The sequence below is a fragment of the Lagopus muta genome, chromosome 11 (assembly GCF_023343835.1).
Source record: "Lagopus muta isolate bLagMut1 chromosome 11, bLagMut1 primary, whole genome shotgun sequence".
NCBI lineage: Eukaryota > Metazoa > Chordata > Aves > Galliformes > Phasianidae > Lagopus > Lagopus muta.
The window spans coordinates 9,013,543-9,039,681 of NC_064443.1; the positions used below are offsets into that span (position 1 = coordinate 9,013,543).

General features: G+C 61.8%; 2 protein-coding genes across 2 annotated transcripts; both read left to right on the forward strand.

Annotated features, from left to right (window-relative positions):
- Window position 1: 1 nt before the first annotated feature.
- COL7A1 (collagen type VII alpha 1 chain) lies at window positions 2–24,123 on the forward strand. Its single transcript, XM_048957846.1, is given in 118 exon segments — window positions 2–74; window positions 891–972; window positions 1,196–1,376; window positions 1,459–1,618; window positions 1,698–1,791; window positions 1,894–2,052; window positions 2,142–2,305; window positions 2,378–2,507; window positions 2,581–2,700; window positions 2,921–3,070; window positions 3,161–3,277; window positions 3,353–3,502; window positions 3,611–3,739; window positions 3,824–3,970; window positions 4,060–4,185; window positions 4,256–4,399; window positions 4,482–4,607; window positions 4,681–4,827; window positions 4,904–5,032; window positions 5,099–5,245; window positions 5,352–5,474; window positions 5,557–5,703; window positions 5,777–5,913; window positions 5,988–6,114; window positions 6,192–6,335; window positions 6,430–6,590; window positions 6,687–6,728; window positions 6,855–6,881; window positions 6,980–7,024; window positions 7,207–7,299; window positions 7,420–7,491; window positions 7,780–7,815; window positions 7,887–7,940; window positions 8,092–8,160; window positions 8,251–8,364; window positions 8,627–8,653; window positions 8,752–8,805; window positions 8,887–8,949; window positions 9,038–9,097; window positions 9,177–9,212; window positions 9,342–9,386; window positions 9,564–9,599; window positions 9,675–9,719; window positions 9,815–9,850; window positions 9,920–9,955; window positions 10,044–10,076; window positions 10,246–10,317; window positions 10,427–10,486; window positions 10,571–10,606; window positions 10,705–10,785; window positions 10,904–10,939; window positions 11,010–11,054; window positions 11,151–11,222; window positions 11,323–11,367; window positions 11,457–11,483; window positions 11,555–11,596; window positions 11,682–11,762; window positions 11,844–11,879; window positions 11,958–11,993; window positions 12,069–12,149; window positions 12,275–12,310; window positions 12,485–12,556; window positions 12,723–12,767; window positions 12,949–12,984; window positions 13,062–13,097; window positions 13,186–13,290; window positions 13,378–13,413; window positions 13,542–13,577; window positions 13,727–13,765; window positions 13,868–13,903; window positions 14,021–14,152; window positions 14,337–14,546; window positions 14,629–14,664; window positions 14,778–14,822; window positions 14,991–15,062; window positions 15,223–15,267; window positions 15,522–15,584; window positions 15,933–15,977; window positions 16,100–16,135; window positions 16,472–16,507; window positions 16,690–16,734; window positions 16,949–16,981; window positions 17,091–17,153; window positions 17,239–17,274; window positions 17,382–17,462; window positions 17,549–17,617; window positions 17,708–17,743; window positions 17,823–17,864; window positions 17,961–18,005; window positions 18,109–18,153; window positions 18,231–18,266; window positions 18,347–18,406; window positions 18,501–18,626; window positions 18,715–18,786; window positions 18,925–18,960; window positions 19,201–19,260; window positions 19,371–19,415; window positions 19,487–19,522; window positions 19,605–19,640; window positions 19,719–19,775; window positions 19,915–19,986; window positions 20,177–20,350; window positions 20,353–20,370; window positions 20,451–20,531; window positions 20,607–20,660; window positions 20,778–20,831; window positions 20,908–20,970; window positions 21,064–21,126; window positions 21,276–21,392; window positions 21,592–21,669; window positions 21,741–21,794; window positions 21,952–22,000; window positions 22,080–22,127; window positions 22,321–22,410; window positions 22,624–22,719; window positions 22,857–22,976; window positions 23,194–23,373; window positions 23,451–24,123. Coding segments are annotated over 117 exon segments (8,910 nt in total). The 5' UTR covers window positions 2–74; window positions 891–899; the 3' UTR covers window positions 23,489–24,123.
- A 1,347-nt stretch (window positions 24,124–25,470) lies between these two features.
- Window positions 25,471–25,893, forward strand: LOC125698943 (urocortin-3-like). Its single transcript, XM_048957890.1, has one exon. The coding sequence runs from the start codon at window positions 25,501–25,503 to the stop codon at window positions 25,891–25,893; it is 393 nt and encodes a 130-aa protein (XP_048813847.1). The 5' UTR covers window positions 25,471–25,500.
- Window positions 25,894–26,139: the final 246 nt, after the last annotated feature.

Here is a 26,139-nt window from a genome sequence, read left to right on the forward strand (position 1 = left end):
GGGGCCGCCTGGGCACGGCACGGCTCGGCACGGCTCGGCACGGCTCGGCTCGGGGCGGCCCCACGCGGGACGAGGTGGGTGGCGAAGCCGCGCGCTCCGGGAGCGGCCCCCCCGTGCTCTCAGCCCGGGTGGGAGACAGCGGAGGGAGGCGGGGGGGTTCCCACGCCGCCGCGCTCGGGCATCCGTGGGTCACCGCCTTCGCTTTGGACTCGGCCGGGCCGTGCTGGGGCTGGCACACGGGGCGGGCGGGGTGCTGTGCCCGGGCACGGGGCCGGATCCTCCCCGCAGCTCCGCGCTCGAGTGCGGGAAGCGGCGCCGGGCGGGTGTGCTCGTGGGAAGCTGCTGCCCTTCCCGTCCCCACGGGATCGTGCCCTTCCTGGAGCCCTCACTCGTGCCACCCCTCTGCATGTAGGGCAGGAGTGCTGGGGTGAGCGTGGGGCGGGCAGGAGGAGGCAGCAGTACAGTGGGGGGGCACGGCTGGCATGCAGGCTGGCAGCCTCCTGTACTGCCCTTCTGTCCTGAGCACTGGGCATCAGTGGGGTCACAGCTGGGCTGGGTGCGATGGGGAGGGACGGAGTGGAATTGGGTGCTGGGCACGTGGCTCTCTGTGCTGGGACTTTCCACCTAGCTCTGCTTTCTCAGACCCAGTGCAGTACTCTGGACACAGCAGGGAACACAAATGCACGGGTACCACTGCGGTGCAGCCCAGCCATGCCCACATCCTGCAGTGGGCAGCTCTGCGGGTTATCCGTCTTTACTTTTTTGTTTTCATGTTACGGCGTTTCACTCCTTTTAATTGCTTCTACCCAGTGCATCCATCACCACCGTGCCCAGAGGCGTGGGGTTGGCACAGGGTGGTGGCTGCAGCATCCTCTCCTGCTGTCCTGCAGGGCCCCACAATGAGTGGGAGGCTCTTACTCCTCTCCCTGCTCCTGGCCCCCCAGGCTGCTGCTGCACAGAAGAGGAGCCAAGGTGGGTGTTGAGTGCTGGGTACCATTATAGGGCCTACAGCGGGGTGAGAGGGGCTCTGCTGCTCCTTCCCACTGCAGCACCCCAAACTTGAGCTTGAGCATGGGGAGCCCTATGGGAGTGGCCACCAATGTGACGTGAGCTCAAGGAGAAGGGACAGGTCTGGGGGTTCTGTGCCACAGGGCACCAGGGGCTCTTGTGGATGCCAACCAATGCTGTCCCATAGCGGTGTGCGAGAACGTGCTGGAGGCCGACATCGTCTTCCTGGTGGACGGCTCGTCCAGCATTGGCCGGAACAACTTCCGTGCCATCCGCACCTTCGTGGAGGACCTGGTGTCACCCTTTGTGCATGTGGTGGGCCAGAAGGCGGTGCGCTTCGCCGTGGTGCAGTACAGCGACGATCCACGGTGAGCCCAGGGATGGGCATGTGGGGCTATGGGACCGTGGGGCTGGAAAATTACGTGTCCCCATGTGTCCCGATGTCCCCAGGGTGGAGTTTGGCTTCTCCCAGCACACCAATGGCACAGGCATCCAGAGGGCCATCCAGCAGCTGAGCTACAAGGGCGGCAACACACGGACCGGCGCTGGGCTGCGCTACGTCTCTGACAACTTCTTTGGTCCCACACAGCTCCGGCCTGGGGTCCCAAAGGTATGGGGTGGGGAGTTGCATTTGGGACATCCCAGAGGGATGCAGTGGGTCCATGGGGCTGAGGCTCATGGCTCTGCAGATCTGCATCCTCATCACGGATGGCAAGTCCCAGGATGATGCTGAGCAGCCGGCGCTGAGGCTGAAGAGCCTGGGCATCAAGGTCTTTGCTGTTGGTGAGCAGATCCGCGGTGTGCACATTGGTATCCACACCTCTGAGTAATGGGCTCCCCCTGGGGCTGGGCACTGCCATCACCCACCATTCCTGTCCCCTTCAGGGATCAAGAATGCCGACCGCCAGGAGCTGATCCGTGTGGCCTCACTGCCTACTGACTCCTTCTTCTTCTATGTGGGTGACTTCAAGCTGCTGGGGACACTGGTGCCACTGATGACACGCAGGGTGTGCACAAGCTCAGGGGGCACGCTACGCACCCCTGGTAGGAGACCTTTAAAAGAGGGCGTGGGAGCTGCCTTAATGCCTTCTCCTCACACACCCCAAAGCTGACAGCTCCACGTCCCCTCACAGATGGATCAGGCCACGCTGGTCCCTCCAACCTGGAGGTCCTGGAGCACGGCCCCGATGTGCTGCGCATCCGTTGGAGCCCGGCCAGCGGCCCCGTCACCGGCTATAGGGTGCAGCGTGTCCCACTGACGGGGCTGGGGCAGCCGCTGGCAGCTGAGCGGCAGGAGGTGAGCTCTGCCCTGCGCCTACTTGCAGTGCCTGGTGCCCGCCAGCATCGGGATGACACTGCTCCCACCCAGGTGAGCGTGGGTCCGCGGGAGACAAGCACCGTGCTGCGGGGGCTGCGCGCAGGGACGGAGTACCTGGTGACTGTCATCGCTCAGTATGCCAACAGCGTCAGCGAGTCGGTGTCTGTGCGGGCGCGCACCCGTGAGTACCCGTGGGGGATGCGGGTAGGTGCTGGCAGCATGTAGCTCACACTTGGTCCCCATGCTGTCCCCAGAGAGCCGTGGCGGCGTGCAGCATTTCCACGTGGCTGAGGCTGGGCCGACCTTCCTGAGGCTGTCCTGGCAGCCCGGCCCCGAGCCGCCCCAGGGCTACATCCTCAGCTACGCCGTGCCAGGTGAGGGGACATGCTGTGCCCCACAGGCACCTCTTTGGGGTAGCTGCGTGTGCTACAGCACCTGGCGGCCCCTCCCTGTCCCTGGGCGCTGCCCTGGCCCCCGTCCCAGCCTCACCCCGCGCTCCCCACCCCTGGCACCGCCTGGCATCCCCGGGGCAGGGAGCTGCGCACACCCCTTCCCTGCCACACACCTGCCCTCGCCCCTCTGGGTCCCCCCCAGGAATGCCCCAGAGTGAAGAGAGGAGCCTGGGGGCTGGCGCACTGTCGGCCACGCTCAGCAACCTGCGTCCCAACACCGAGTACGTGGTGACGCTGCGGGCACGCTATGCTCAGCAGCCTGCAGCCACCGCCAGCCTCACCGCGCGGACACGTAAGCACCACGCAGCTGTCCCCATGCAGGGGCATCACCTGTGGGGGGACAAGGAGATGGGATGGCACAACCTATGGGTCCCTTTTGCAGAGGCAGGCACAGAGCAGACGCTGCGGACCAACATCCTGAGCCCCACGTCCATTCAAGTGCTCTGGACTGCCATCCGTGAGGCCCGTGGCTACCGCCTGGAGTGGAAAAGAGCCACAGGTGGGCTCACAGCACCTGGTCCCTGACGTGGCATGGGGCCAGCGGCAACTCCTTTTGACATTGCCATTCCCACAGGGCTGGAGACCCCCAGGACAGTGTCGCTGCCCAGCAGTGCCAGCACCTACCAGCTGACAGGGCTGCAGCCAGGCACTGAGTACCGCATCACTCTGTACACGCTGTATGAAGGTGGGGAGGTGGCCACCCCCGTCACCACCTTCCAGACAGGTGAGCCCAGATCAAGACATGATGCATGGCATCACTGCAACAGAGCCATGGGACCTCCGGCTCGCTGGTCCTAGCTTTGGAGAAAGTTACAGCAGTGCCCCCCTGCAGGTGTGGAGGTACCAGTGGGCGCGGTGTCAGATCTCCGTCTCATCGAGGATTTGGGCAGGAGGGTGCGGCTGGGCTGGACCGGCGTCCCCGGTGCCACCGAGTACAAAGTGACAGTGCGCAACACCCAGGGTGAGCCAGCGGGATGGGGCCACGGTGCCATTGCTTGGCATCCCCTGTGGCACTGAGGGCCCTGTGGCACCCTGCTCCCTGCAGACGGCACCGAGAGGACAAGGCGCATCCCAGGCACGCAGACAGCGCTGGAGCTGGGTGACCTGCGGGAAGGTGTCACCTACCTGGTGCGCGTCTCAGCCCTCGTGGGCAGCCGGGAGGGCAGTGCTGCTGCACTCAGCATCCACGTCAGTAAGTGCGCATGGTTAGCCCCAGCCCTGGCTTGCGGTGGCCACTCGGGGTGTCCCCATGCTGATGTCCTGGTGCCATTGGGCGTGCAGAGTTCCCAGCTGTGGGCAGTGTCTCAGAGCTGCGGGTGACGGAGGCCGGCCCCAACCAGCTGCGGGTCACGTGGAGGGGGCTGTCAGGCGCCGGGGGGTACCGGCTGACGTGGAGGGCCGGCGATGGTGAGTGCAGGACTTGGAGATGATGTGGTGGTGCCATGGGAGCTCTTCCCATCTCAACTGTCTCTCCCAGGTCAGGAGCAGTCCCGCTTCCTCCCTGCCAACCCCACTGTCTACACCATTGAGGGGCTGCGAGCTGGCACCGTTTATGCCATCGGTGTCACAGCCATCATTGATGGCCGCGAGGGTCCCCCTGTCACCACCATGGGGAGGACAGGTGAGGTGTGACCTTGCCTGCTGCTGCCAGCTGGTGCCAGGTGCCCTGACTGCAGGTGATGGTGGTTCTCCCTGTGTCACAGCAGCTGAGCAGGTGGGGACAGTATCCCGGCTGGAGGTGCAGTCATCCAGGAGCAATGTTGCCCGTGTTACATGGGTCGGTGTGCCAGGAGCCACAGCGTACCGTGTGGTGTGGAGCCGTCGGGATGGTAGCATGGGATGGGGACAAGGGTGGGGACAGCAATGATGGAGGCACCAGCGCTGATGTGTGGCCCTCGGCAGGGGGCTCGGAGAAGAGCCAGCATGTTCCCGGCCACATCAGCTCCTTTGACATCCCCGACCTGGAGGGAGGTGTCTCCTACACTGTGAAGGTCACAGCGCTCATAGGCAACCATGAGGGCAACCCTGTGTCCATCATCGTTACCACCCGTGAGCATGGGGCTAGGGGACAGCACACGGGGGGAGTGGGCACCTCTGCCCTAATCCCTGCCCATATCCCCCACAGCGGAGGCGGCTCCCGTGCCCCCTGTTAGCAACTTGCAGGTGATGGAGGCCTCGGAGAATCGCCTGCGCCTTGCATGGGTGCCGGTGTCTGGCAGCAGCGGGTACCGCCTGGTCTGGCGCCCAGCTGAGGGTGAGTGTGCCCAAGCCCTGTGTTCCAGTGGCAGCCCCCGGCCCCTCACCTCTCTGTCCCCACCAGGTGGTCCCCAGCGCAGCCAGCAGCTTCCAGCCACCGCCAGCTCCTATGATCTGGGAGGGCTGGAACCGGGCCGGCGCTACCACATCAGCATCACCAGCATGGTGGGCAGCCGGGAGAGCACACCAGTTGCCGTCACCACTGCCACCGGTAAGGAATGTGTGGTGCTGTGGGGAGGTTGGGATGGAGGAGAGTGATGAGTGTGGGAGTGGGTTGGGGGCTGCCCCGTGGGCTGGAGCACCCTATTTCCCTTCAGCAGCGTCTCCAAGCCATGCCACCAGCCTGCGAGTGACGGAGGTGCAGAGAGACTCTGTGACGCTCTCCTGGACCCCTGTCCCTGGTGCTTCTGAATACGTCCTGTCCTGGACCCCCCCTGCAGGTGAGGCAGACACATGTCCCTGGGCGGAGGGCAGCTATCCCCAGGGATTTCACTGTCCCTGTCCCCCTGACTGTGGGTACAGCGGGCGGCGAGGCACGGCGCGTGGTGCCGGGCACTGCCAGCTCCCTACAGATCCCTGGGCTGCGCCTGGGCCAGCACTACACCTTCACCATCCGCCCGCTTCTGGGGAGCACACCTGGTGCTGAGAGCTCCGTCAGTGAGCGGCCAGGTATGCAGGTTGGGATGGGTGTTGGAGGGGCTGGGGTGCTCATGTTTCTGCTCCACCTTGCCCCTTCCCTCAGTCTGCAGGGACGCCCGAGGGGACATCATCTTCCTGGTGCATGGCACACGTGACAGCTCTTCTGGTGCTGACGCTGTCCGCACGCTCCTCTCTAACACTGTCACTTCCATGGGCCGCCTGGGCCCCGATGGCACCCAGGTATGAGGCTTACGTGGTGTCAGGGGGCATGTGAGGAGGATGACAATGTCGACCTCTGTCCCTTGCCCTCGCAGGTGGGTCTGGCCACGTACAGTTACCGCAGCCTGCCCTGGCTGCTCCTCAACCGCTCCAGCGAGCTGCCCGCCGTGCTGGAGCAAATCCGCACCATGCGCTACGAGGAGCCCAGCGGCAATGCCATTGGTGAGGGGATGTGCTAGGGCTGGGCCAGTGGCCAGTGGGACCTTGCTGACCCCCCCATCCTTTTATCCTCCCTCCAGGGGCAGCCATCACCTTTGCTAGGACCTATCTGCTGAGCCCTGGCGCAGGACGGCGGCCCAGTGTGCCAGCGGTGCTGGTGGTGCTGGCCGATGGCCCCTCTGGGGATGATGCCATCACTGCTGCCAGGGATGCCAAGGCAGCGGGTGAGGTTGGATAGGGTCCCTGTGGGATGGGGTCCTTGTGGGATAAGGTCCCCTTTGGTGCTCCAGCCAGGTACTGAAGGTGCTGTTGGTGCAGGGGTCCGAGTGCTGGCTGTGGGCTTGGAGGGGGCAGACCAGGAGCAGCTCCGGCGCATGGTCAGTGGTGAGGATCCACGCTTCGTCTTCCGCAACCGTGGTGCCCTGTCAGAGCTGGAGGGAGAGCTCACCGATGACCTCTGTACCATCATCTCCACCAGGGTGAGAGACTGGGGGATGCCCAGGGCTGGGGAGCAGACCCCATGGAGCCAAAGTCTTCCTCTCTCACAATTACATGTCTTCCTCTTGTCTCACCAGCCAGAGCCAGAGCCAAAGCCCTGCACTGTGCAGTGCCCCAGGGTGAGTATTCCTGTGGCATGGGGTCTCAGTGTGAGTTCCCCACCTTACCCACGGTGTGGGGCTGAGCTGGAGGCAGCTGCTGCAGAGGGGTGCAGCCTCTCAGCTCTTCTCTCTGTCCCCTTGCAGGGAGAGAAGGGAGACCCTGGCGTGGCAGTAAGTGTTTGAGACCCCCTACAGCTGTGGGTTATGGCAGGGCTGCCATACTTGCAGCAGTTCTCAGTGAATGCTGATGGCTGGCTTTGTCTCTGCAGGGGCCACAGGGGCGTGTGGGGCAGCCGGGCCCCCCTGGAGAACCGGTAAAGTCCTGATGGGTAGTGTGGGGGGAAATGGGGAGCATTGCTACAGCCCCTGTGTCCCTTTGTCCTCCTGCTGAGTGGGTGTCGGGAAGGGATCCATACAGCCCTTACCACAGTGGTGGATGGAGGAAACATCCTTTGGCTCCTGCCTGCCACCAAGTCTGTGCTCTTTGCTGTCTCAGGGCCGCCATGGACTGCCTGGCCCTCCAGGACCTGTGGGACCACGAGGGCCACCAGGAGAGAGCGTTGAGCAGCTGGGCAAGAAGGGGGATAGGGTGAGTGCCCCCTGTATCTGCACATCTTGGAGTCCCAGGCACAGGGACCTCCCAGCCACTGCGGGAGAGGGGGGACCTGGGAGGAGTATGGCCCTGACGTGATGCTCCTCTCTCCTGCAGGGCTCCCCTGGAGCTGATGGGCGGCCAGGGCTTCCTGGCCCCCCCGGGAACCCTGGGACCCCTGGCCAGCCGGTGAGTGTGCGTGTACCCATGGTTGGCTGGTGCTGATCAAACCTCGACCAATGGGCTCTATACATCCATCAGCCTACTTTGCCTGCTCCCTAAGCTCTCTTCCTATCCATTCCCTGTGCTAGGGTGGTCTCCCTTGTTGGTGGGATCATTGCTGTCTCCATCCCATCCCATCCCATCCTATCCCATCCCATCCCAACCCATGCTATCCCATCTCATCCATGTCATGCCATCCCTACTTCCCTGGCTGGCAGGGACAATGCTTTCACCTTTTGTTCTTCTGTTTTCTAGGGCAACCAGGGCATTCCTGGCCCCCGAGGGGACCCTGTGAGTATGACCCCCCTCCTCCCAAGCCCCATGCCTCCAAAGGCCCCCTTCTCACTGTTATTCATTTCCAGGGGCCACGAGGAACAGCGGGGCATCCTGGCCCGAAGGGGGAAAAAGGCGAGCCGGTAGGTGCTGAGCAGAGGGCTACAGGTGGACATCTTATTCCTACTGCCTCCTAAGCTTGGCACTGGGGAGAGTCATGGCAAGGAACATGGTGGCACTGATTTTCTTTTTTTTTTTTTTTTTTTTTTTTAAATTACTTTTCCCCTCATTCAGGGAGAGCCCAGAGTGATCGTGGATGGAGGACAGGGGTTGCCAGGACGGAAAGGGGAGCCAGGCACACCGGTATAGATGGGGCTGTGCATGCTGGGGGTGTCCACCAGTACTCTCTGCCCATGCAGCATCCCATACTCATAGAGCATCTCTTTCTTCCAGGGTAGCACCGGCCCCCCCGGCAACCCTGGCCCACGAGGTCCCTTTGGTGACCCAGGTCCTCCGGGTCCCCTTGGGCCAATGGGGCTACCAGGACCTCCAGGAGACTCTGTGAAGGTACGTTTCAGCTGGTGCTGTGTCGGGATGGAGGGACAGCTGGCACCTTGAAGCTGCTTCCCATGCAGAGCTCCTGGTCCTGCATGGCTGTATTCATTGTCTATGACTCCCACATCATCCATCCTTATAATGAGCATGGCACATGCCCTGACCCTACTGCTGATGTGCTCTGCCCGTCATTACCCCCATCATTTGAGGGGGGAGAGGGTGGAGGCATGAACAGAGCCCAGCCCCACCCTTTCCTGCTCTCTTTACCTTGCAGGGGGAGAAGGGTGATCGAGGGGAGAGGGTAAGTGACCGTGTTTGCCTGGTACCTCTGCCTCCCGGGGCACTAGAAAGGGCTGAGCTATGGGGCTGCCATGCAGAAGCCCAGCCCTCTTTCCACAGGGTCCCCCTGGACTGGTCGATGGGGCAGTGCCTCGAGGGGAGCCGGGCCCCCCGGTGAGTGCTGGGCTCAGGGTGGGAGAGCAGGGCTGTGAGTCCCCCCAGAGGCTGAGCTGTGCCCTTGCCAATCTCTTCCAGGGTCCACCAGGGGAGCCTGGCCCACGGGGACTTGCTGGTACTCCCGGCCCCAAGGGTGAGAAGGTAAGAGGGAGGCAGGACCCCCCTTGTTCTGTGATGGGGACAGATAGCCCCAATTCATGGACATACTGCTGGCTTCTTCACTTCACAGGGTGACGGTGAGGAGGGATTCCCAGGGCCACCTGGACGTCCAGGGGACCCTGGAGACCGGGTGAGTGTCGTGGACAAGGCAGGGTGGGCAGAGCATTAACCCTGCTTGGGAGATGACGTCTCTCTGCCTTCCTCACCAGGGTCCACGGGGACCTCCAGGAGAACAAGGCAGGAAGGTGAGTGATGAGGGGATGCTCTCATGATGCACCCCAATCCCCCAACTCCTCTGTGGAGAGAAAAGGGACGTGGGTGCTGTGCACCCCCTGTGCCAGCCACCAACACCATCTATCTTCCTCCTGCACCAGGGAGAGCGTGGGGCACCAGGCGAGCTGGGGGAGACGGGCCAGAAGGTGAGGTGGTAGCGGTGTGTGGTTGGGCACTTTGATGGCTTCTGGTGGCCCTGGGGTCCAACGTGGCATTGTGCCCCTGGGAGGCTGTCGGGGGTCTTGAGTAGGACCATGGGCTCACCATGGGGTCCTGGGGTGGGAGGGTGGCTGTCTGAGGTTCTCCTCTGCTTCCCTCTGCAGGGAGACCGCGGTGCGCCTGGCCCCGAGGGTGAAAAGGTAGGTGGGCACCCGTGGCCATGGTCATGCCCTTCCTAGGAGCACCTTCCTCTTCCTCTTCCTCTCCTCCTCCAGGGTGAGACAGGAGCTCCAGGACGGCCAGGGCCATCGGGCAGAGAGGTGAGCGTGGGCACCCAGAGCACTGTGGGGTGGCTGTGACACAGACATACGTCCCCAGGCACTGCCAACCTCTGAGTATCCTCTCTCTGCACCAGGGAGTACCGGGACCAGCTGGGCCACGGGGCGAGAAGGTGAGGGAGAAGCAGGGCCTGGGGCTGGGGTTGTGGGGAGGGAATGGCACTGACCCCATGTGTCCACAGGGTGATGTGGGAGCGCCTGGTGAACCTGGCCAGCCGGTAAGTGCTGCCGCCTGGCATCCCACCCCATTCCTGGCGTGAGGAGTAGTGGCTGCACCCAGCACTGTCCCTCCTGCTTTGTCTCCAGGCTCCCAGCATGGCCAGTGTCAGAGGAGAGAAGGTAGCCTTGTCCCTAACTTTTGGTATTGTCCCCATGGCACAGCTGGGATGGGGGCATAGCACAGTGGCGCTGGATGCTGGCACCGCTGGGATGCCCATGCTGATCCTCAGCTGCAGCATGGGGAAGGGGAAGTCTGGGGGGACTAACGGTGCCATTTCATCTACTCCAGGGTGACAGAGGATTTCCAGGACCAGAGGGGCCTCCTGGCCCCAAGGGTGATGTAGGGGAGAGGGGTGCCCGTGTGAGTACCTTGAGCTGGGCAGGTGCTGGGGCATGCAGCCCATCTGGGCTCTCCTTGCTGTGCGTTTTTGCTGGTCCCGCTGTTCCAAGCTACTTTCCTTTGTCTTTAGGGTGTCCCTGGCCTGAGCATCCCAGGACCAACTGGCCCCAAAGGCGAGCAGGGCGAGCGGGTGAGTGCACATAAATGCATGGAGCTGGGCTCTGATCTCATGCCCAAGTACCCATTAACAGCACTGTCCTTCTGCACCTCCCAGGGCATCACTGGCCTCACTGGCAGGAGTGGTCCAAAGGTAATGGCATTGCAGGAGGCTTCACTCCTTTGTCCATCTGTCCATCCATCATGTGTTACTGAGCCCTAGTTCCCCTGGTCTTCCTCTTTCCCCCTCAGGGTGACGCAGGGGAGCCAGGCGAGAAGGGTGAGCCAGGCAGAGTGGGTGCACCAGGACAACCAGGGCAGCGTGGCAAGGAGGTAGCGTGGGGCCAGGAACAGTAGGAGATGCTATGGGGATGCTGAGGCCCCAAGGAATGGGGAGCAGCACAGAGGGACACTGGTGACTTGTTCTCTTGTCCCTTCACCTGTGCTTTAGGGTGAGCGTGGAGAGAAGGGTGATGAAGGCAGCCCGGTAAGTGGGAAACTCATGGACCACTGCCTCCCTGTTGCCCCCTAGCCCACTCACCCCATCTATCCCTCAGGGTGAAGCAGGGGTGCCTGGCAAACCTGGAGACAGGGGTCCACGGGTAAGTACTGGGCTGGTGGGAGCCCTGGGCCAGGGGAGACCTTGGTGGCCTTGAGTGGCCCAGGGTAACATACATCTCCCCATACCCCCCAACCAGGGGCTGCCTGGGTACCGTGGCCCCCCTGGAGAGAAGGGCGACCTCGGAGACCCAGGTCCTGAAGGCAGAAACGTGAGTGCCACCACATGAGTGCCCATGGGTACCCCTGACCCCAGGGGTAACCCCATCTCCTGGGTACCCCATCCCCCTTCTCACTCATCCCTCTCCACAGGGCATTCCCGGAGCACCTGGCACCAAGGGTGACCGCGGGGAGCCGGTGAGTGACACCCACTCAGGTGCCAGATCTGCACCCCCTCCCCAGTACACACCAGAACTCATTAACAAATTTGCTCTCTTTTCTTTCAGGGTCCTCCTGGACCCCCAGGACGAGCTGTAAGCTGTACCCTCCCCCTTTCCTGCCAGCAGGTCTGTGCCCTCTCTGATGTCCCCTCTCTGCTCCACAGGTGGATGTGGGGCTTGGAGGAGTAGGAGAGAAGGGTGAGAAGGTAACAGCCAAGAGGTGATGATGTGATGCTTTGCTGTGGGACTGCAGCATTGCACTGCTTCTGACCACTGTGTCATCCCTGACAGGGAGATGCTGGGGACCCAGGCGAGGATGGAGCGAAGGGGGCCAAGGGTGAGAGTGGCCCCCCCGGACTGCCGGGGTTGAGTGTAAGTGTGGGGTGAGTGATGACCTGGAGAGCCACAGTGGGCCCTGGGGTTGCGCCCACCATTGTCATGTATCACTTGCAGGGCATTGAAGGCCCCCGCGGCCCCCCCGGCGCACGGGTGAGTGCCCCTTTTCCCCTTCCCATGCTCAGTCCCACTTGGGGATGGAACAGTGCTTACTCCGTCCTCTTCCCGTAGGGTGACCCTGGGGACCGAGGCTTGCCTGGAGAGAAGGTGAGGGGGATGGGGGCTGCCCACCACCCCCTGTCCCTCTGTGCAGCACAGTCCTCATGCAGTGCTCTGTTCCAGGGGGAGCGTGGCCCACCAGGGCTGGATGGCCGCAACGGACTGGAGGGGAAACCTGGCCCTCCGGGACCCACTGGGCTGAGGGTGAGCGTGGTCTGGGGTGGCACTGGAAATGGGAACAGGGGATGAGGGCGGTGGTGGGGCAGAGGCATCCCACTGCACGTCCGCTGGAGGTGCTCATGGGATGCTCACGTCCTCTTCATCTATAGGGGGACCCTGGGAAGCAGGGGGACCCTGGCCGAGATGTAAGTATCTCCTGGGAGTGTGGGAGTGCGTTCTTCTCCTGCTGGGGACATGACGCTTCTGTTTCATCCCCCATCCCATGCCACGCCACCATGCCTGGCTGTGCTCTTACCTCCCATAGCAGAGGCTGTGTCCTGTTGCTGCCCTGTGCCTCCCCTCTTCTCCTGTCCCTGCAGGGGCTGCCTGGGCTGAGGGGGGAGCAGGGACCGCCTGGCACAATAGGACCGTTGGGACCACCTGGTATCCCTGTGAGTAACAGCCCCGTGTGCCATGGGGACATGTCCTGCTGCAGGGACACGTTCTGCACTGTGCCTCTGCACTTGGTCCCAGCTCTCCTAGGGGACATCAGTAGGAGCTGGGACCCCATGACTGCCTGTGCTGGGGGCTCCTCTGACTGCCTCTCCTTCCTCCCAGGGAAAACCCGGTGACGATGGCAAACCTGGCCTAAATGGCAAGAATGTGAGTAGAGCATGAGGTTTGGCTTTGGGGTGCTCATGGGAACCTTGAGGGCTGGCAGCCCCAAACTGGCACAGAGCCGAGGGAGGCATGTGGCACAGCACCGCATCCCATGCCCTTGGGACTGCCCCTGTCCTGCCCACTGCTTGTGCTGTGGGTGCCAATTCATAACCTCCATCCCAAGGGAGAAGATGGGACGCCAGGAGAAGATGGGAGAAAGGTGAGTAGCAGTGCCCTATATAGTCCCCATTGGTGTCACTTCTGGACTGAGTCTTTTTTTTTCCTCCTCCTGGTTAGGGAGACAAAGGTGATGCCGGAGCCCCTGGCAGAGATGTGAGTAGCCCTGTGCTGTGGGTTGTCCCCACTGGGGACAAGCTGGGACAGCACCCAGTCACTGGGGGTGACACAACTCTCTCGGCAGGGCCACAACGGTGCCAAGGGCGAGCAGGGGGACAGAGGCATGCCTGGCCTCCCTGGCCCCCCTGGTGTCCCTGGTGTCCCAGGGCAGGTTGGCCCCCCAGGCCAGGTTTGTTATCCTCAAGCTCTAGCTGCCCCATGGTTTACTTGAGGCCCCATGTCCATGGGTGCCATTGTGTCCCATCTGTACTTCCAGGGCTCACCCGGCCTTCGTGGGATCACTGGACCAAAGGTAGGTGTCCTCTAGCGCTCTGTGACAAAAGTCTGGGGGGTATCTGTGCTAGAGGGGGTGAGTCCTTCGGGGACCCTGTGGCTGGGCAGCCTGGCCCTTCTCCCCCTGACTGCTTTGCTGTATTTCAGGGGGACCCAGGGGAGCCAGGACCACGAGGGGAGCCAGTGAGTATCCAGCACTGAGTACTGTGGGAGAACCACAGCCTCTCCCAGGCAGCACCCTGTGGCGTTCACTTTGAAACCTATTAGTGTAGCAGCAGTGCTGCCCACCTCACCCATGGCACATCCCATTCCCTCTTGCTCTGCAAACTTAGGGGCGGCCTGGTGTCAGTGGAGACCCTGGGACTGCAGTGGTGAGTTCCCCACTGGGCTGGGACATCAGCCTTGGAGGTCCCCAGAGCCCCAGTGGTAGAAGCAGCACAATAGGCTTCCTTTCTCATGTCCTTTTATTGTAGAACATCGAACGTAGCCTGGAAGCCCTCGGCATCAAGGTATGGGGTGGGCATGGGTATGGGGCCAGCTGGTGGTGAGAGACCAGAGGGGCGTGGGATGGGGCACTGGGACTGGAGTGCATGACTGCTGATCACTGCCTCTTTCCTCCCTTTCAGATCTCATCTCTGAAGGAGCTGACGGGTGCCTATGATGGCAGCTCGGACTCCTTTCTGCCCGTGTCTGAACGGCTGCGGGGGCAGAAGGGCAGCCGGGGGGAGCCAGGGGAGAGGGGACCCCCAGGCCGGGAGGTGAGCACTGTGGGGCTCCAGGGGGTCACTTCTTGGCTCAGACTCATTGCCACCTTCCCCCTGCCCACCTGGCTCTGAGACCTGAGCCCTGCTGAATCCCTCCAGCCCTAGGATGCTCTATGGGGGCTCGCAGCTCCCTGCATTTTGAGGTGCCCATCCCACAGTCTGGTATGCTTTTTTGCAGGGTTCTTTAGGCTTCCCTGGTGAGCGAGGACCCAAAGGTGACAAAGGGGACCAAGGTGCCCCTGGTCCTCAGGGCCCCGCAGGCCGGGCTGTGGGCGAGCGGGGCCCAGAGGGGCCACCGGGGCAGCCAGGGGAGCCAGGCAAGCCGGGCATCCCAGGGGTGCCAGGCCGGGCTGGCGAGCTGGGGGAGGCCGGGCGACCTGGTGAGAAGGTGAGTGTGGGGGTGTAGGCAGGGGGACATGGCTTCCGGGCTTGGGGACAGCTTCATGAGCCCCCCCACCTCTTTTTTGCAGGGTGACCGGGGTGAGAAGGGCGACCGGGGTGAGCAGGTGAGCCGTGATGGGAATGCAGTCCCCTCTGTCCCTCTGCTTTTCATAAGACTTGGATATGCCCCATGGACTGAACATTCTGGGGATGCTCCATCTGTTTTCCTTCTCACCAGGGCAGAGATGGCTTGCCAGGCCTCCCAGGGCCCCCAGGGCCCAAGGTAGGTGATAGCTGCTGCTGGGGACTGTCCCCAGGAGGTGTCAGTAGATGCCTCCAGGGATGAATTTCATGTCTGGTCCCCTGGCACAGGGGCTCAGGAGGGGTTGTGCCACTAGGGGACCTCCCTGGGGTCCCCTGGATGCCAGCCCTGACCACGCTGTGCCTGCAGGCAGACGCAATGGAGGGCAGCCTGATGGGCTTCCCAGGCGAGCGAGGTCCCCCTGGACTTAAGGGAGTGAAGGTGCGTGTCCAGGAGAAAGGAGCAGGACAGCGATGGAGCCAGAATCTGAGTTCTTTGAGGAGGGATGATGTGATAATTGCCGGCTGTGATGGGCTGGGAGAGTGGGCATCTCAAACTGCAGCATGTGGGTCTGATGGTATCTCCTTCCTCCTTCCTGCAGGGTGAGCCTGGTGCCGAGGGCGAGCGAGGACCCAAAGGAGATAAGGTCTGAGTGTAGTAAGTCTCCTGTGGCTCCTCTGCTTCTCTGTTCCTCACTCCCTTTCTGGGCTCAGCATCGGTCTCTGCTCTCCTCTCTTCATGTGCTGCCAACAGGGTGACCCCACAGAACGAAGCCCTGGGCAGGGGCACAACTGGGGACATCCCTCTCTGGGTGCAAGTGGGATGTGAGGGCATGTGGGGGACAGGGACATCCCTGCCTGTAGCACAGGTCCTACAACTCTTTACTTCTCCCCACATCAGGGTGAAGGTGGATCACGGGGCGAGCGAGGAGAGCCTGGCGAGAAGGGCAGGGATGGCTCTCCAGTGAGTATGGCACCAAACCTCCATTTTCATTCCCCCCTCCATCGTCCTTGTCATCTCCATCCCTGTCACATCCTGCATCACCCCTGTGGTTTCCACCTCCATCTCCATCACCCCCATGGACTCATCTCCATTCCCATTACATTCTCCACTCCCATGGACTCCATCTCCACCCTCATCGTGTTCTCTATCTCCATTATGGTCTCTGTCGCTCCCATTGTCTCCATCTCCATCCTCATCACAATCTCCATCAACCACCCCCACTGTCTCCATCTCAGTCACTGTCCCTATCATCCCCATCTCCATTCTCATCACCACTATTGTCTTCACCATCTCCATCTCTTGCTCCAGGGCCTCCCAGGAGAGAGGGGTCTGGCTGGCCCTGAGGGGAAGCCGGTGAGTGTGGCTGCAGGGGGCTGAGGTCTGGGAGGTATGGGCAGATCCCATGGTCGTACAACAGTCACAACCAACCCAAAGGGAGCATTCACATGTTGTTTGCATCCTTCCCTCCTACACAGGGCCCGCAGGGCTTTAGAGGGCCCCCTGGTCCCTCAGTAAGTACCCTTGGGTGGGTACTGCATGGTGACACTGCATTCATCCCCCAGGGAGCTTTATGGGCAGGCGGGGCTGCTTGGAGGTGGTGTGGCCCTGCTCCCCTGCTGGCTATAATGTGCTTCTTTGCAGGGCTTGCCTGGTTTCCCCGGTGTGCTGGGCCGCCCGGTAGGTGTCTGTCCCCAGCATGTCACTGTCCCCCTGGCTCCTGCTCAGTGTGTGCTAGGCATGGTGCATCCTGCTGGGAGCTGGCCAGGCTCGTCCCTGCATGGCATGGGTGCTTCCCAGAGCCTCTGTGCACCAGGGACATCCTGACCACATCTCTCCCTCCCTCCCAGGGCAATCAGGGTGAGCCAGGGCCACCAGGACCTCCGGTAAGGAGACCCCTGTGTCACGTGCAGGGCACTGCAAAGGGCACAGCAAAGGGGACTTGGGGCAGATGTCCCCACAATGAGTGGGGTTGATAGCCCTGGGATGGCACTGTCCTGGTACCTCTTCCCACCCCATAGAGCTGTGCCACCAGTGGGCATTGTCCTGAATGTAATGTCCTCTGCAGGGTGCTGCTGGCCCACCAGGGAGCCAGGGTCCATCTGGGATGAAGGTACGCCATTGCCATTGTCATCATCACCTTCATCATCTCCATGTTTGGTCTGGCGCAGGAAAGAGATGCCACGCCAGCATTGTGGGCTGCTGGGAGAACTTGGAGTCTGGCCCCTTCTAGAGGCACTCAGTGCTCAGGGGACATAGGGATAAAGCTGTGATGATTGTGGCAGGGAAAGGGATCAGCAAGACTGACATGGGTTCTGTCCCCACAGGGTGATCCAGGGGAACCTGGTGCTGGTATCCGGGTGAGCCTCCCCAAACCCAACCCCTTCCTGGGGACAGCTGAGCTCCCGCTGTCCCAGAAAGATATGCCAGCATGGCATCTCCTCTCTGACTCCACTGTTCTCCTTGCAGGGATTGCCTGGTCCGCAGGGCAGCATGGGGCTGCCTGGTCCTCCAGGACCACCTGGTCTGGTGGTAGGTACCCCCATCCCTGTCCACAGGAACAGCCCTTCCCACTGCCTCAGCTGTGGGTTGATTTCTGGTCATTTGTCCATCACAGGGCCCTCCGGGTGCTCCTGGGCTGCCAGGACAAGTGGTGAGCACATGCCCTACTGAGCTGGCCTCAGCCTTGGGGCATGCCAACCCCATAGCTGCCTGGCTGTGGGATGTGCGTAGCTTCAGCTCTGCTCTCACACTCTGCAGGGGGAGAGTGGCAAGCCAGGTGTGCCTGGGCGGGATGGTGTGCCAGGGAAGGACGGTGAACCAGGGATGCCTGGGAAGTTGGTATGACAGCCAGTGCCATTGCACTGGGGCTGGGGGCTCAGCACAAGCTGCAGAGCTGGTGCTCAGGGCTGTGTGCTTTGTGCCAGGGTGTGCCAGGACCGTCAGGCCCTACTGGCCCCAAAGGGGAGCCAGGGGATGCGGGAGCGCCGGGGCAGGTGAGTGCTTCCTTGAAGCTTCCCCTGCTCACCAGGGCTAGCAGATGACCACAGCCCTGCTGACTGCTGCCTCTCTCCCCTCTGCCCCAGGGCATTGCTGGCCCTCCTGGTGCCAAGGGCGAGAAGGTAAGGAATGGGGTGTGCATGTGAGGGAGACCCTCCCCATAGCCGGCAAAGGTCTGTGCCTGACCCTGTGTTGCTGCAGGGTGATCCGGCGCTGCTGGAGGGCGTGCTGCTGGGTGAACCTGTGAGTTGGTGCCTATAACCCCATCCCTGTGTCTCCCTGGGCTGAGCCAGGCCCTGGCAGTTCTCTCCCATCCCCAACACTGCTCTTTCTCCCTAGGGTTCCAAAGGTGCCCGAGGTTTGCCTGGCCCCAAGGGTGAGAAGGTGAGGAGGTGTTGTGAGAGTATCAGGCTCTCTTGGGTTGCAGCCATCCCTACTCCCCCCACCTGTCACCCACCCCTGCTCTTTGCTTCTGTCCTCCTGCCAGGGGGAGCCTGGAGGAGCTGGGGAGCCTGGAGATCCCGGCGAAGATGTGAGTAGAGGATGTGAAGGGGAGCTGATGGGTTCACATCCTTACCCTGTACCCTGAATAGCTCTGTGTCTTTGCAGGGAGCCAAGGGATCACCTGGAGTCAAGGGGGAAAAGGTGAGAATCCCCATCCCAAGTGCTCTGCCACCCCTGTGCTCCCAGGGGTGACTGTCCCCATACTCTCTGACACCACACAGGGCACTCCAGGTGTCGGTGTGCGGGGACCACCAGGACAGGATGGGCCTCCAGGTTTGAAGGTAAGCCCTTCCTTATCCCTGGTCCTATATCCACTCCCTGTCTGCCTCTGAGGAGGCTGTTTCCCTGGCCATGTCTCCTTCCTCCTTGCTGCAGGGTGACATCGGTTTGCCAGGACCTCCTGGACCACCGGGATTAGTGGGCATCGCTGGGGCACCGGGACAGCCAGGCCTGAGAGGGGACAGCGGGCAGCCTGGCCCACCAGGAGCCCCTGGAGAACGGGTAATGGCAGTGGGCTCAGGCAGCACCAGTGAGGGCTCAGCAGCTCTGTTCCTTGCCTTGAGCCCTGACACTGCTGTGTCCCCCCCAGGGTGCAATTGGCTTCCCTGGGAGGGATGGTGCCGCAGGGCCACCTGGACCCCAAGGGCCCCCAGGGCCAGCGGTGAGTATGGGGCTGCAGCATCCCAGGGTGGGTGCAGGATCCCTCCCTGGTCCCTTGCTGGCTCATTGGGGGCTGATGGGGTCACCAGCCAGAGCACCTGGCACAGCTCTGTTTACTCACCCCTCTCCTTTCCTTTAGGGCATGCAAGGGGCCTCGGGGCTGAAGGGTGACAAGGTAGGACCGGGGACAGTGCTATGGCACAGAGGTGTGGGGCTACTCCTCTTGTGGGGTGCTACTGCTCCCTCTTGGCTGATGCTGAGCCCACTCTGGGTGATGGCACCTGGCAGCCTGCTCTGTGCACCTGGGGCAGTGCAGGGGGCATGGGATGGTGGGGAGACACAGCTGGGGCCACAGGACCTGCTTCTTGCTGAGGTGAGCTGCACAGGGGAACAAACTCTTGTGTTCCCCCCACAGGGTGACCCAGGGGCTGGGCTGCCGGGAGCCAGAGGTGAACGTGGAGACCCAGGACCACGGGTAGCTAGCACCATAAAATCCCCCTGCCCATACCACCATGGCACTCCCATGTCCCCACCACGAGGGGTGCCTCCCCGACCCACTCCTCACATCTCCCCTCCTGCTTGCAGGGTGAAGATGGGCGCCCAGGGCTGGCAGGCGACCGTGGGCCAATGGTACGTACCAACCAGCTCACCATCCCCCCAGGTAGGCTCCCCCAAACCAGCATTCTCCTCTTTCCCAACAGGGCTTGCCTGGGAACCGAGGGGAGCGTGGGGACAAGGTAAGGGACCTCTTTTGGGGCTAGGGAGCCAGAGAAGGGAGCGCTCCCACTCTTGAGACATCTCACTGTGTCCTCCTTGCAGGGAGACGTCGGGGCCGTGGGGCCCAAAGGAGACAAGGTGAGACCCCCAGGGCTGGGGCAGGGGGTGGCAGTGCTGTCCCCCCCCAGCTCACACCCACCTCTCTCCTGCATGCAGGGCGATACCATTGTGGTGGAGGGGCCTGCTGGGGCGAGAGGCAACAAGGGGGAGCCGGTAAGAGCTGGAGGTCTGCTGGGGGACCCTGCCTTAGGAAGCATGTCCACCCCATAGACCCCTATGTCCCTGCCCAGGCAGCTCTTTCCTCCCCACCCCAATGACCCCTGATCCCATCCTTCTGTTTTCCCCTTTGCAGGGAGACCGTGGCCTAAAGGGCTCCGAAGGGGACAAAGGGGACAAGGGGGAGCAGGGAATGCCCGGCGAGAAGGTATGAGGCAGGGGGGCAGGGCTGGGAAGTGGTTGGCAATGGCTAGAGGGACCTAAGAGCATGACAGCATTCTTGTGCCCCATGTGCATCCAGGCCTCTGGCACAGTGCTGGGCGTCCTGTCAGTGTGTGGCCCTGCATTTGCCAGAGCTCTTCCTCCTGCCCAGTGCTGATCTGGGGCTGTGCTTGCAGGGTGCAAGGGGTGAACCAGGTGAGAAGGGCTCTGCAGGCTTTCCTGGGGCACGCGGCCCTGGAGGGCAGAAGGTAAGTAGCTGGGCACCCTGCACCACAGTGGGGTCCTCTCGCTGCCCACTAGCCCTCACCCACATCTTTGCCTTTGCCTTTACCAGGGAGAAGTTGGCGTGCCGGGGGAGCCTGGTGAGCCGGTGAGGAGCTGTGTCTCAGTACCAATGCCACCCCACTGCGGGGCAGGAGTAGTCCTCATTGTGCTGTGTGCTTCTTGCAGGGCTTGCCTGGTCGGGATGGCATTGCTGGAGCACGAGGAGAGAAGGGGGACATGGGGCCACTGGGCTTGCGTGGCCCCAAGGTGGGTGAGCCCCTGTGCTCTGTGGCCAGGACACATGCTGGCTTCGCGGGGCTCTGACTCCCTTTGTCCCTGCAGGGTGAGCGGGGCATGAAAGGCGCCTGTGGCCTCGATGGGGACAAGGGTGAGAAGGTGAGGGGATGACCATCCTGTAGCCAGGACCTCAGCCCTGCAATAGGTTCACAGGGTCCCCCCTCGTGCCTGAGGGAGGTGCGGGGCTGAGGACTGACACCTGCTTTGCTCCTGCAGGGAGAGCCGGGGCTGCCGGGGCGCTCGGGGCTGCCAGGAAGGAAGGGTGAGCCGGTAAGCATCATGCCAGCACCGTGCTGCGAGGGGGATGTGCATCCAGGGACTCATAGATGTCTGTTTCATCCCCCAGGGAGAACTGGGGTTGTCTGGAGCACCCGGCATCCCTGGGAAGGAGGGGCTCATGGGACCCAAGGTAGGGCAGTGGGAGGCTGTGCTGAGACCTCAGGAATGGCCCCTCAGGGCTGCTCCTCCTGAACTCTTGCTGCCTGCACCTTCCTCTACACAGGGTGACCGTGGCTTCGATGGGCAGCAGGGAGCCAAAGGAGACCAGGGGGAGAAAGGAGATCGGGTGAGCTGTGCGATGGGACTGCATAAGTCACACTGCATTGCTCGTACTGGGATCAAGCCTTGTCCAAAGGGCATTAAAGCTCCCAAAAGTGCCTACTCTGGGCCGTATGTATGTGGATGTCCCCATACTGACCATCTGCTCCATCATAGGGTGCACCAGGCATGATCGGTATCCCTGGTCCCCGGGGCAGTGATGGTGCTCCCGGCCCTCCTGGCCCCCCAGGCAGCGTTGGGCCACGAGGTCCTGAGGGCATGCAGGGCCAGAAGGTGAGTCTTTGTCCCCCAAGAGGCCAAGGATTGGTAGCATCAGGAGCCGTGTCCCAGCTCCATACCTCCCCCACCAACTCAGTGGCTTTGGGGACCTCCCTGTGTCCCCCTGCTCAAGGGAGGGTTAGGAGCAGCGGTTTGGGACCCCTGTCCTGAGGCTGGGCTGGAGCCAGATGGGATGTGCCCATGTTCTTTACAGGGGGAAAGAGGCCCCCCTGGGCAGGCAGTGATGGGGGCCCGCGGTGTGCCTGGTATCCCTGGTGAGCGAGGAGAGCAGGTGGGTGAGCCCAGCCCTGCCCAGAGCAGACCCAGTGGTACAGCTCTCAGCCCCACTCTGTTTGTCCCTAGGGCAGTCCTGGTGCTGAGGGACTCCGTGGGGAGAAGGGGGATCCGGGCATGACGGTAAGGGGCTGTCAGCACGGGGCCAGCAGGTGGGAAGGGGCATTGCATCCATCCCACTGCTGCTTATGGAACATACCCAACTCCAGACTCGGCTCTGAACCTGGGGAAAGCTTTTTCCTACCTCTAATTGTGCATTCTTTGCTCCACCACTGGGCAGGAGGAAGAGATCCGCGCCTTCGTCAGGCAGGAGATGAGCCAGCACTGTGGTGAGCATCTCACAGCCGCCCTGGGTTTGGGGATGCCCCACAGAGCCCCTCGCTCACCTCCACTCCATCTCTCCTGCAGCATGTGGAGGGCAGCTCCCGCGGCGCTTGGATTCCCGTGAGCACTCAGGTTGTGTTTCTGTTCCTCTCCCCATGCCCTTGCCTGTCTCTCAGCACTCAGTGGGGCTGTAGGGTCATAGAATATCCCGAGTTGGAAGGGACCCAAAAGGATCATTGAGTCCAACTCCTGCTGGGATGTGGGGCGCAGCAGTGGGTGGGATGGGGTGCAGGGTTCCAGCACAACTGGATGCTTTGTCTCCAAGAAGGATGGGGGACTCGGCCCAGGAGCATCCTTCAGTCTGCCCATGGAGGAGGGAGAAGTGTCCGCCAAGAGAAGGAGCACAGCCAAACAGGTGATGGAGAGTGTGGAGCTGCATCCAGGTGCATCAGAACACAGCCTTCTTGAGCCTGGCAGTGCCACCTCCCTGACAGGAGTTGCACTGTGCTCCCAGGGCACTTCTGAGCCTGCAGGGAATGGGGCATCCCCAGGACCCCTCCCCTGGGCAGTTCTGGGCTACTCTGCACCTGAACAGGGGTTTCCCATGTCTGCTGTTCTTCCCTCCCAGATCACTCCCCCCATTACCCACCCACTGAGGCATTCCCAGATCTCAGTGCTCATGTTGTCCCCGTGCTTAAAGTGTCGCATGCAGAGGAGGAGGAGGGTGAGTGCTGTCCCTGTGCATTTTGTTCCTTTTATTCCCTATATGTACGTTGCAAGCCCTGTGCTGACAGGTACCCAAGGATGCCCAAAGGCCACGGGATAGCCCAGTGCTGCACTCACTGCCAGTGTTGTCTGCAGGGCAGGACAGGCGTGTTGTCGTTGACACCAATGACCTGGAGTACGACAGCATGTATGGGGAGCAGGAGGACTACGACACAGCTCTGGATGCAGGCAGCTTGGAGCAGCTCGCAGAGGATGGTGAGCTCCCTGTGCCCCACAGGGCACCAGGCATAGCACAGGTGACCCCGTGGTGCAGGGGCTGCCTTGTTCTGCTGGGAACTCAATGCACCAAGCCTGTGCCCTGGGGTGGGCACTCTAGCAGCACATGGCTTGTTCAGGCATTGGGTTCCCCATGCTCCTGGATGAGAGATGCTGGTCCGTGTTGCGCCCTCACCATTGCACTTTGTCCCTGCAGCCGAGCCCTGCCACCAGCCCATGGAGGAGGGGGGCTGCCAGCGGTACACACTGCGCTGGTACTACAACCAAAGAGCCGCCGAGTGCCGGCCCTTCGTCTACAGCGGCTGCCAGGGCAATCTCAACCGCTTCGGCAGCCAGGAGGAGTGTGAGCTCCACTGCAGGCAGCGCGTGGGGACAGGTGGGCACAGCACGGCTATCAGCTCTGGCAGCATCGCACCTGATGCCGTGCTTGGTGCCACCTCGCCTTCCCCACAGGTGCTGGCAGCGGGGAAGGACGGCGGCCGGAGGCGTAGCGTGGTGATCCCTGCAGGAACATGGTGCTATTTCTGACGTCTCTTCTTGTTGCTCATGGGTTTTTCCCTTTACATTGGTTCTATTTGCCCGTTGAAGGTGAAATTTCTATCAAATGGGAACACAGCCTCCCCATAAGCCTTTTATCTGGTTTCCAAACCAGAGCTCTCTTGGGATGTTGGTTTGATTTTTAACTTATTTGCTGTCAATGGGACAGCTCTTGGCCCCATGTTCCTTTTTTGGCTGCCCAGAGCTGGGAGTGGGCACAGTTTGAGCCCTTCCCCAAACCTAACACTTCAAATCCCCAAGGCTGTGGGCTGCCCTCATCACCCTCATGGGCTCCCAGCATGCAACCACACAACCTGCTCCATTTGAATGAATTTCACCTTCACCCCACCTGGGCCCCAATTCCCCTTTTGGGGTGCGATGGTTTGGCAGAGAACTGCAGGAGGGAAGGAGGCTTTCTCCATGTACTGCCCTCCGGCTCGCACCTCTGCCTGGAAACTGGGACACACCAGGGAGACCCTGAGGATGGTGCTATGTTAGAGGCGATTCCTGCTCATCAGGAAGGTGACGCTGGCTCCTGCACAGCCTAGACGCACTGCTGCTCTGTGTATATCTGTATACAGCAAATGTATATGTGTACCAATGCAGGGGTGGGACACGGTATTAAAGATGTGCTCATGGAAGAATGCTGTGCCTCTTTGTGTGCCACAGGGTCTGGGGCAACAAAGCCAACCTGACCCCCTTGTCTCTGGCCCTATGTCTGCTGGCAACCCGTGTCTTCCTGCCCCCAGTGCCCGCTGGCTGCCCTCCTGCCCTGGTGCCCCCTGTCCCCATGTCCTGTCCCTGTGCCTTGATGACGCACACGTGCCCACGACCCACAGGCACGTGGGGCTGCGGTGCAGTGTGAATCAGTGCCTCGGTCTAATTTTGGCCATTCTGCCATGCTGGGGGGTGAGTTCCTGTCCTGTCTCCAGAAGGAAGAACAGAGCCCCATTTATTTCCTCTCTCCACCACCCCACAGGCACAGTCACTCCAGCCCGCAACAGAGCCTGTGGGCATGCTCGGTTCTATGAAGCAGCAGTTGGTTGGATGTCCAATGTGAGATAATTATGCCGGGTTCCCGAAATCCCCTCCAAATTCAGCTCCATGAGCTATGAGGGGACAAACGCCCACCCGCATCCCGGGGTGATTTCATCTGTGATGAGTTATTATCTGTGATGTGTTAATAGTGGCCCTGCTGCACGCCACCCCGGGGGGGCGGGAGGTGGAGCTGGGGCAGGATAAGAGCCAGGGCTCAGCTCTGAGCAGGGCAAACCCCATCTGCCACCCCTACACCGTGAGAGCAGCGGGGGACGAGGACTGCAGGAAATGGTGAGGCTGCACCTCTGAGTGGTGCTTTGGGGGGATTTACCCGGGACATGGGTCACAGGGGTTGGATGCTTTCTGCCATCACTCACCACCCAGTTTCCAGCTCATCCAGCTGCCTCTGGCTGCGCACTCCGGTGCTTTCCAAAGGGTTTCACCCAGGAGGTGGAGTAGAGAATGAGGATGCTGGCTGCATTCCACTGCTTCCCTCTGGATTTTGCAGCCAGCCCCTAGAGCAGCGCAGGATCCCGCAGAGGAGGATGCTGAGGATGCCATGCACGTGGCCACGTCATGCTCTTGTCACCCTTCTGCTTATTTTGGGCAAATTGTCCCATCTGAGAGGGTAGCTTTTGGCCCACAGAGCTGAGGGGTGGCATTACCGGGGGGCAGCTTGGAGCCAGTGGTGGTTTGAGCCCCAGTCCCACGTCACACATTCCTGATCAAAGGGCAGCTGTGGGGCGGGGAGCGGCTGCGGGAGGAGACACTGTGTTGTCCCCAAGCTGCCATCACCACCCCATCTCTATACTGCCACCACCCCCACGGGATTGAATGGGACAGGGGACACCAGGTGGGGGGTGATGTTAAGTGCTGCGCTCTGTTCCTGCAGGCTGTGCTGCTGCCCTTCCTGCTGCTGCCATGGGGCATGGTGCAGGGGCTGAGCCTCCAGAACAGCCCTGCTGTGCCCGGTGCACCCTGGCATGAAGGTGGCTGGGACAAGGAGGGCAGCAGCGGAGTAATGCTGGGGCTCCCTGGGGAGAAACATGGCCACGGCTCTGGGGATGGCTCTCAGCTGGATGGAACCACGCAGCTGCTACTGGAGGAGTCAGTGAGAGAAGTGTGGCCCTGGCTGCCAAACCCTGACACCAACAGAGCTGCTGCGGTAAAAAAGGGCAGCACAGCAAGAAAGGTGTCCCTGTCCCTTGATGTCCCCACACACATCCTGAGGATCCTGCTGGACTTGGCCCGGGAGAAGGAGCTGCAAGCCAAGGCAGCTGCCAATGCCGAGCTGATGGCACGCATTGGGCGCAGGAAGTGAGCACAACACGCACCATGGCCAAAGGACTTTGTGTGGCCACGGAGGCTGCTGGCAGTCGCTCCCTGCACCCAGCCGTGCAGGTGCAGGATTTAGCCCCGGACAGTCTGATCCTTGGCATGTGCTGCATAGATGGTGTGCACACAGCAGCTGCTGTTCTAACCTGACGTCAGCACTGTGGGAGCAAAGCCCCAGCCGAGACAGCCCTGGTGACACCGTGCCTGGTGCAGCGGAGTCTGTGCGGGCACG

Excerpts from the sequence above, each read along its gene's own strand:
- LOC125698943 (XM_048957890.1), top strand. The coding sequence starts at position 25,501 with ATGGTGCAGGGGCTGAGCCTCCAGAACAGCCCTGCTGTGCCCGGTGCA.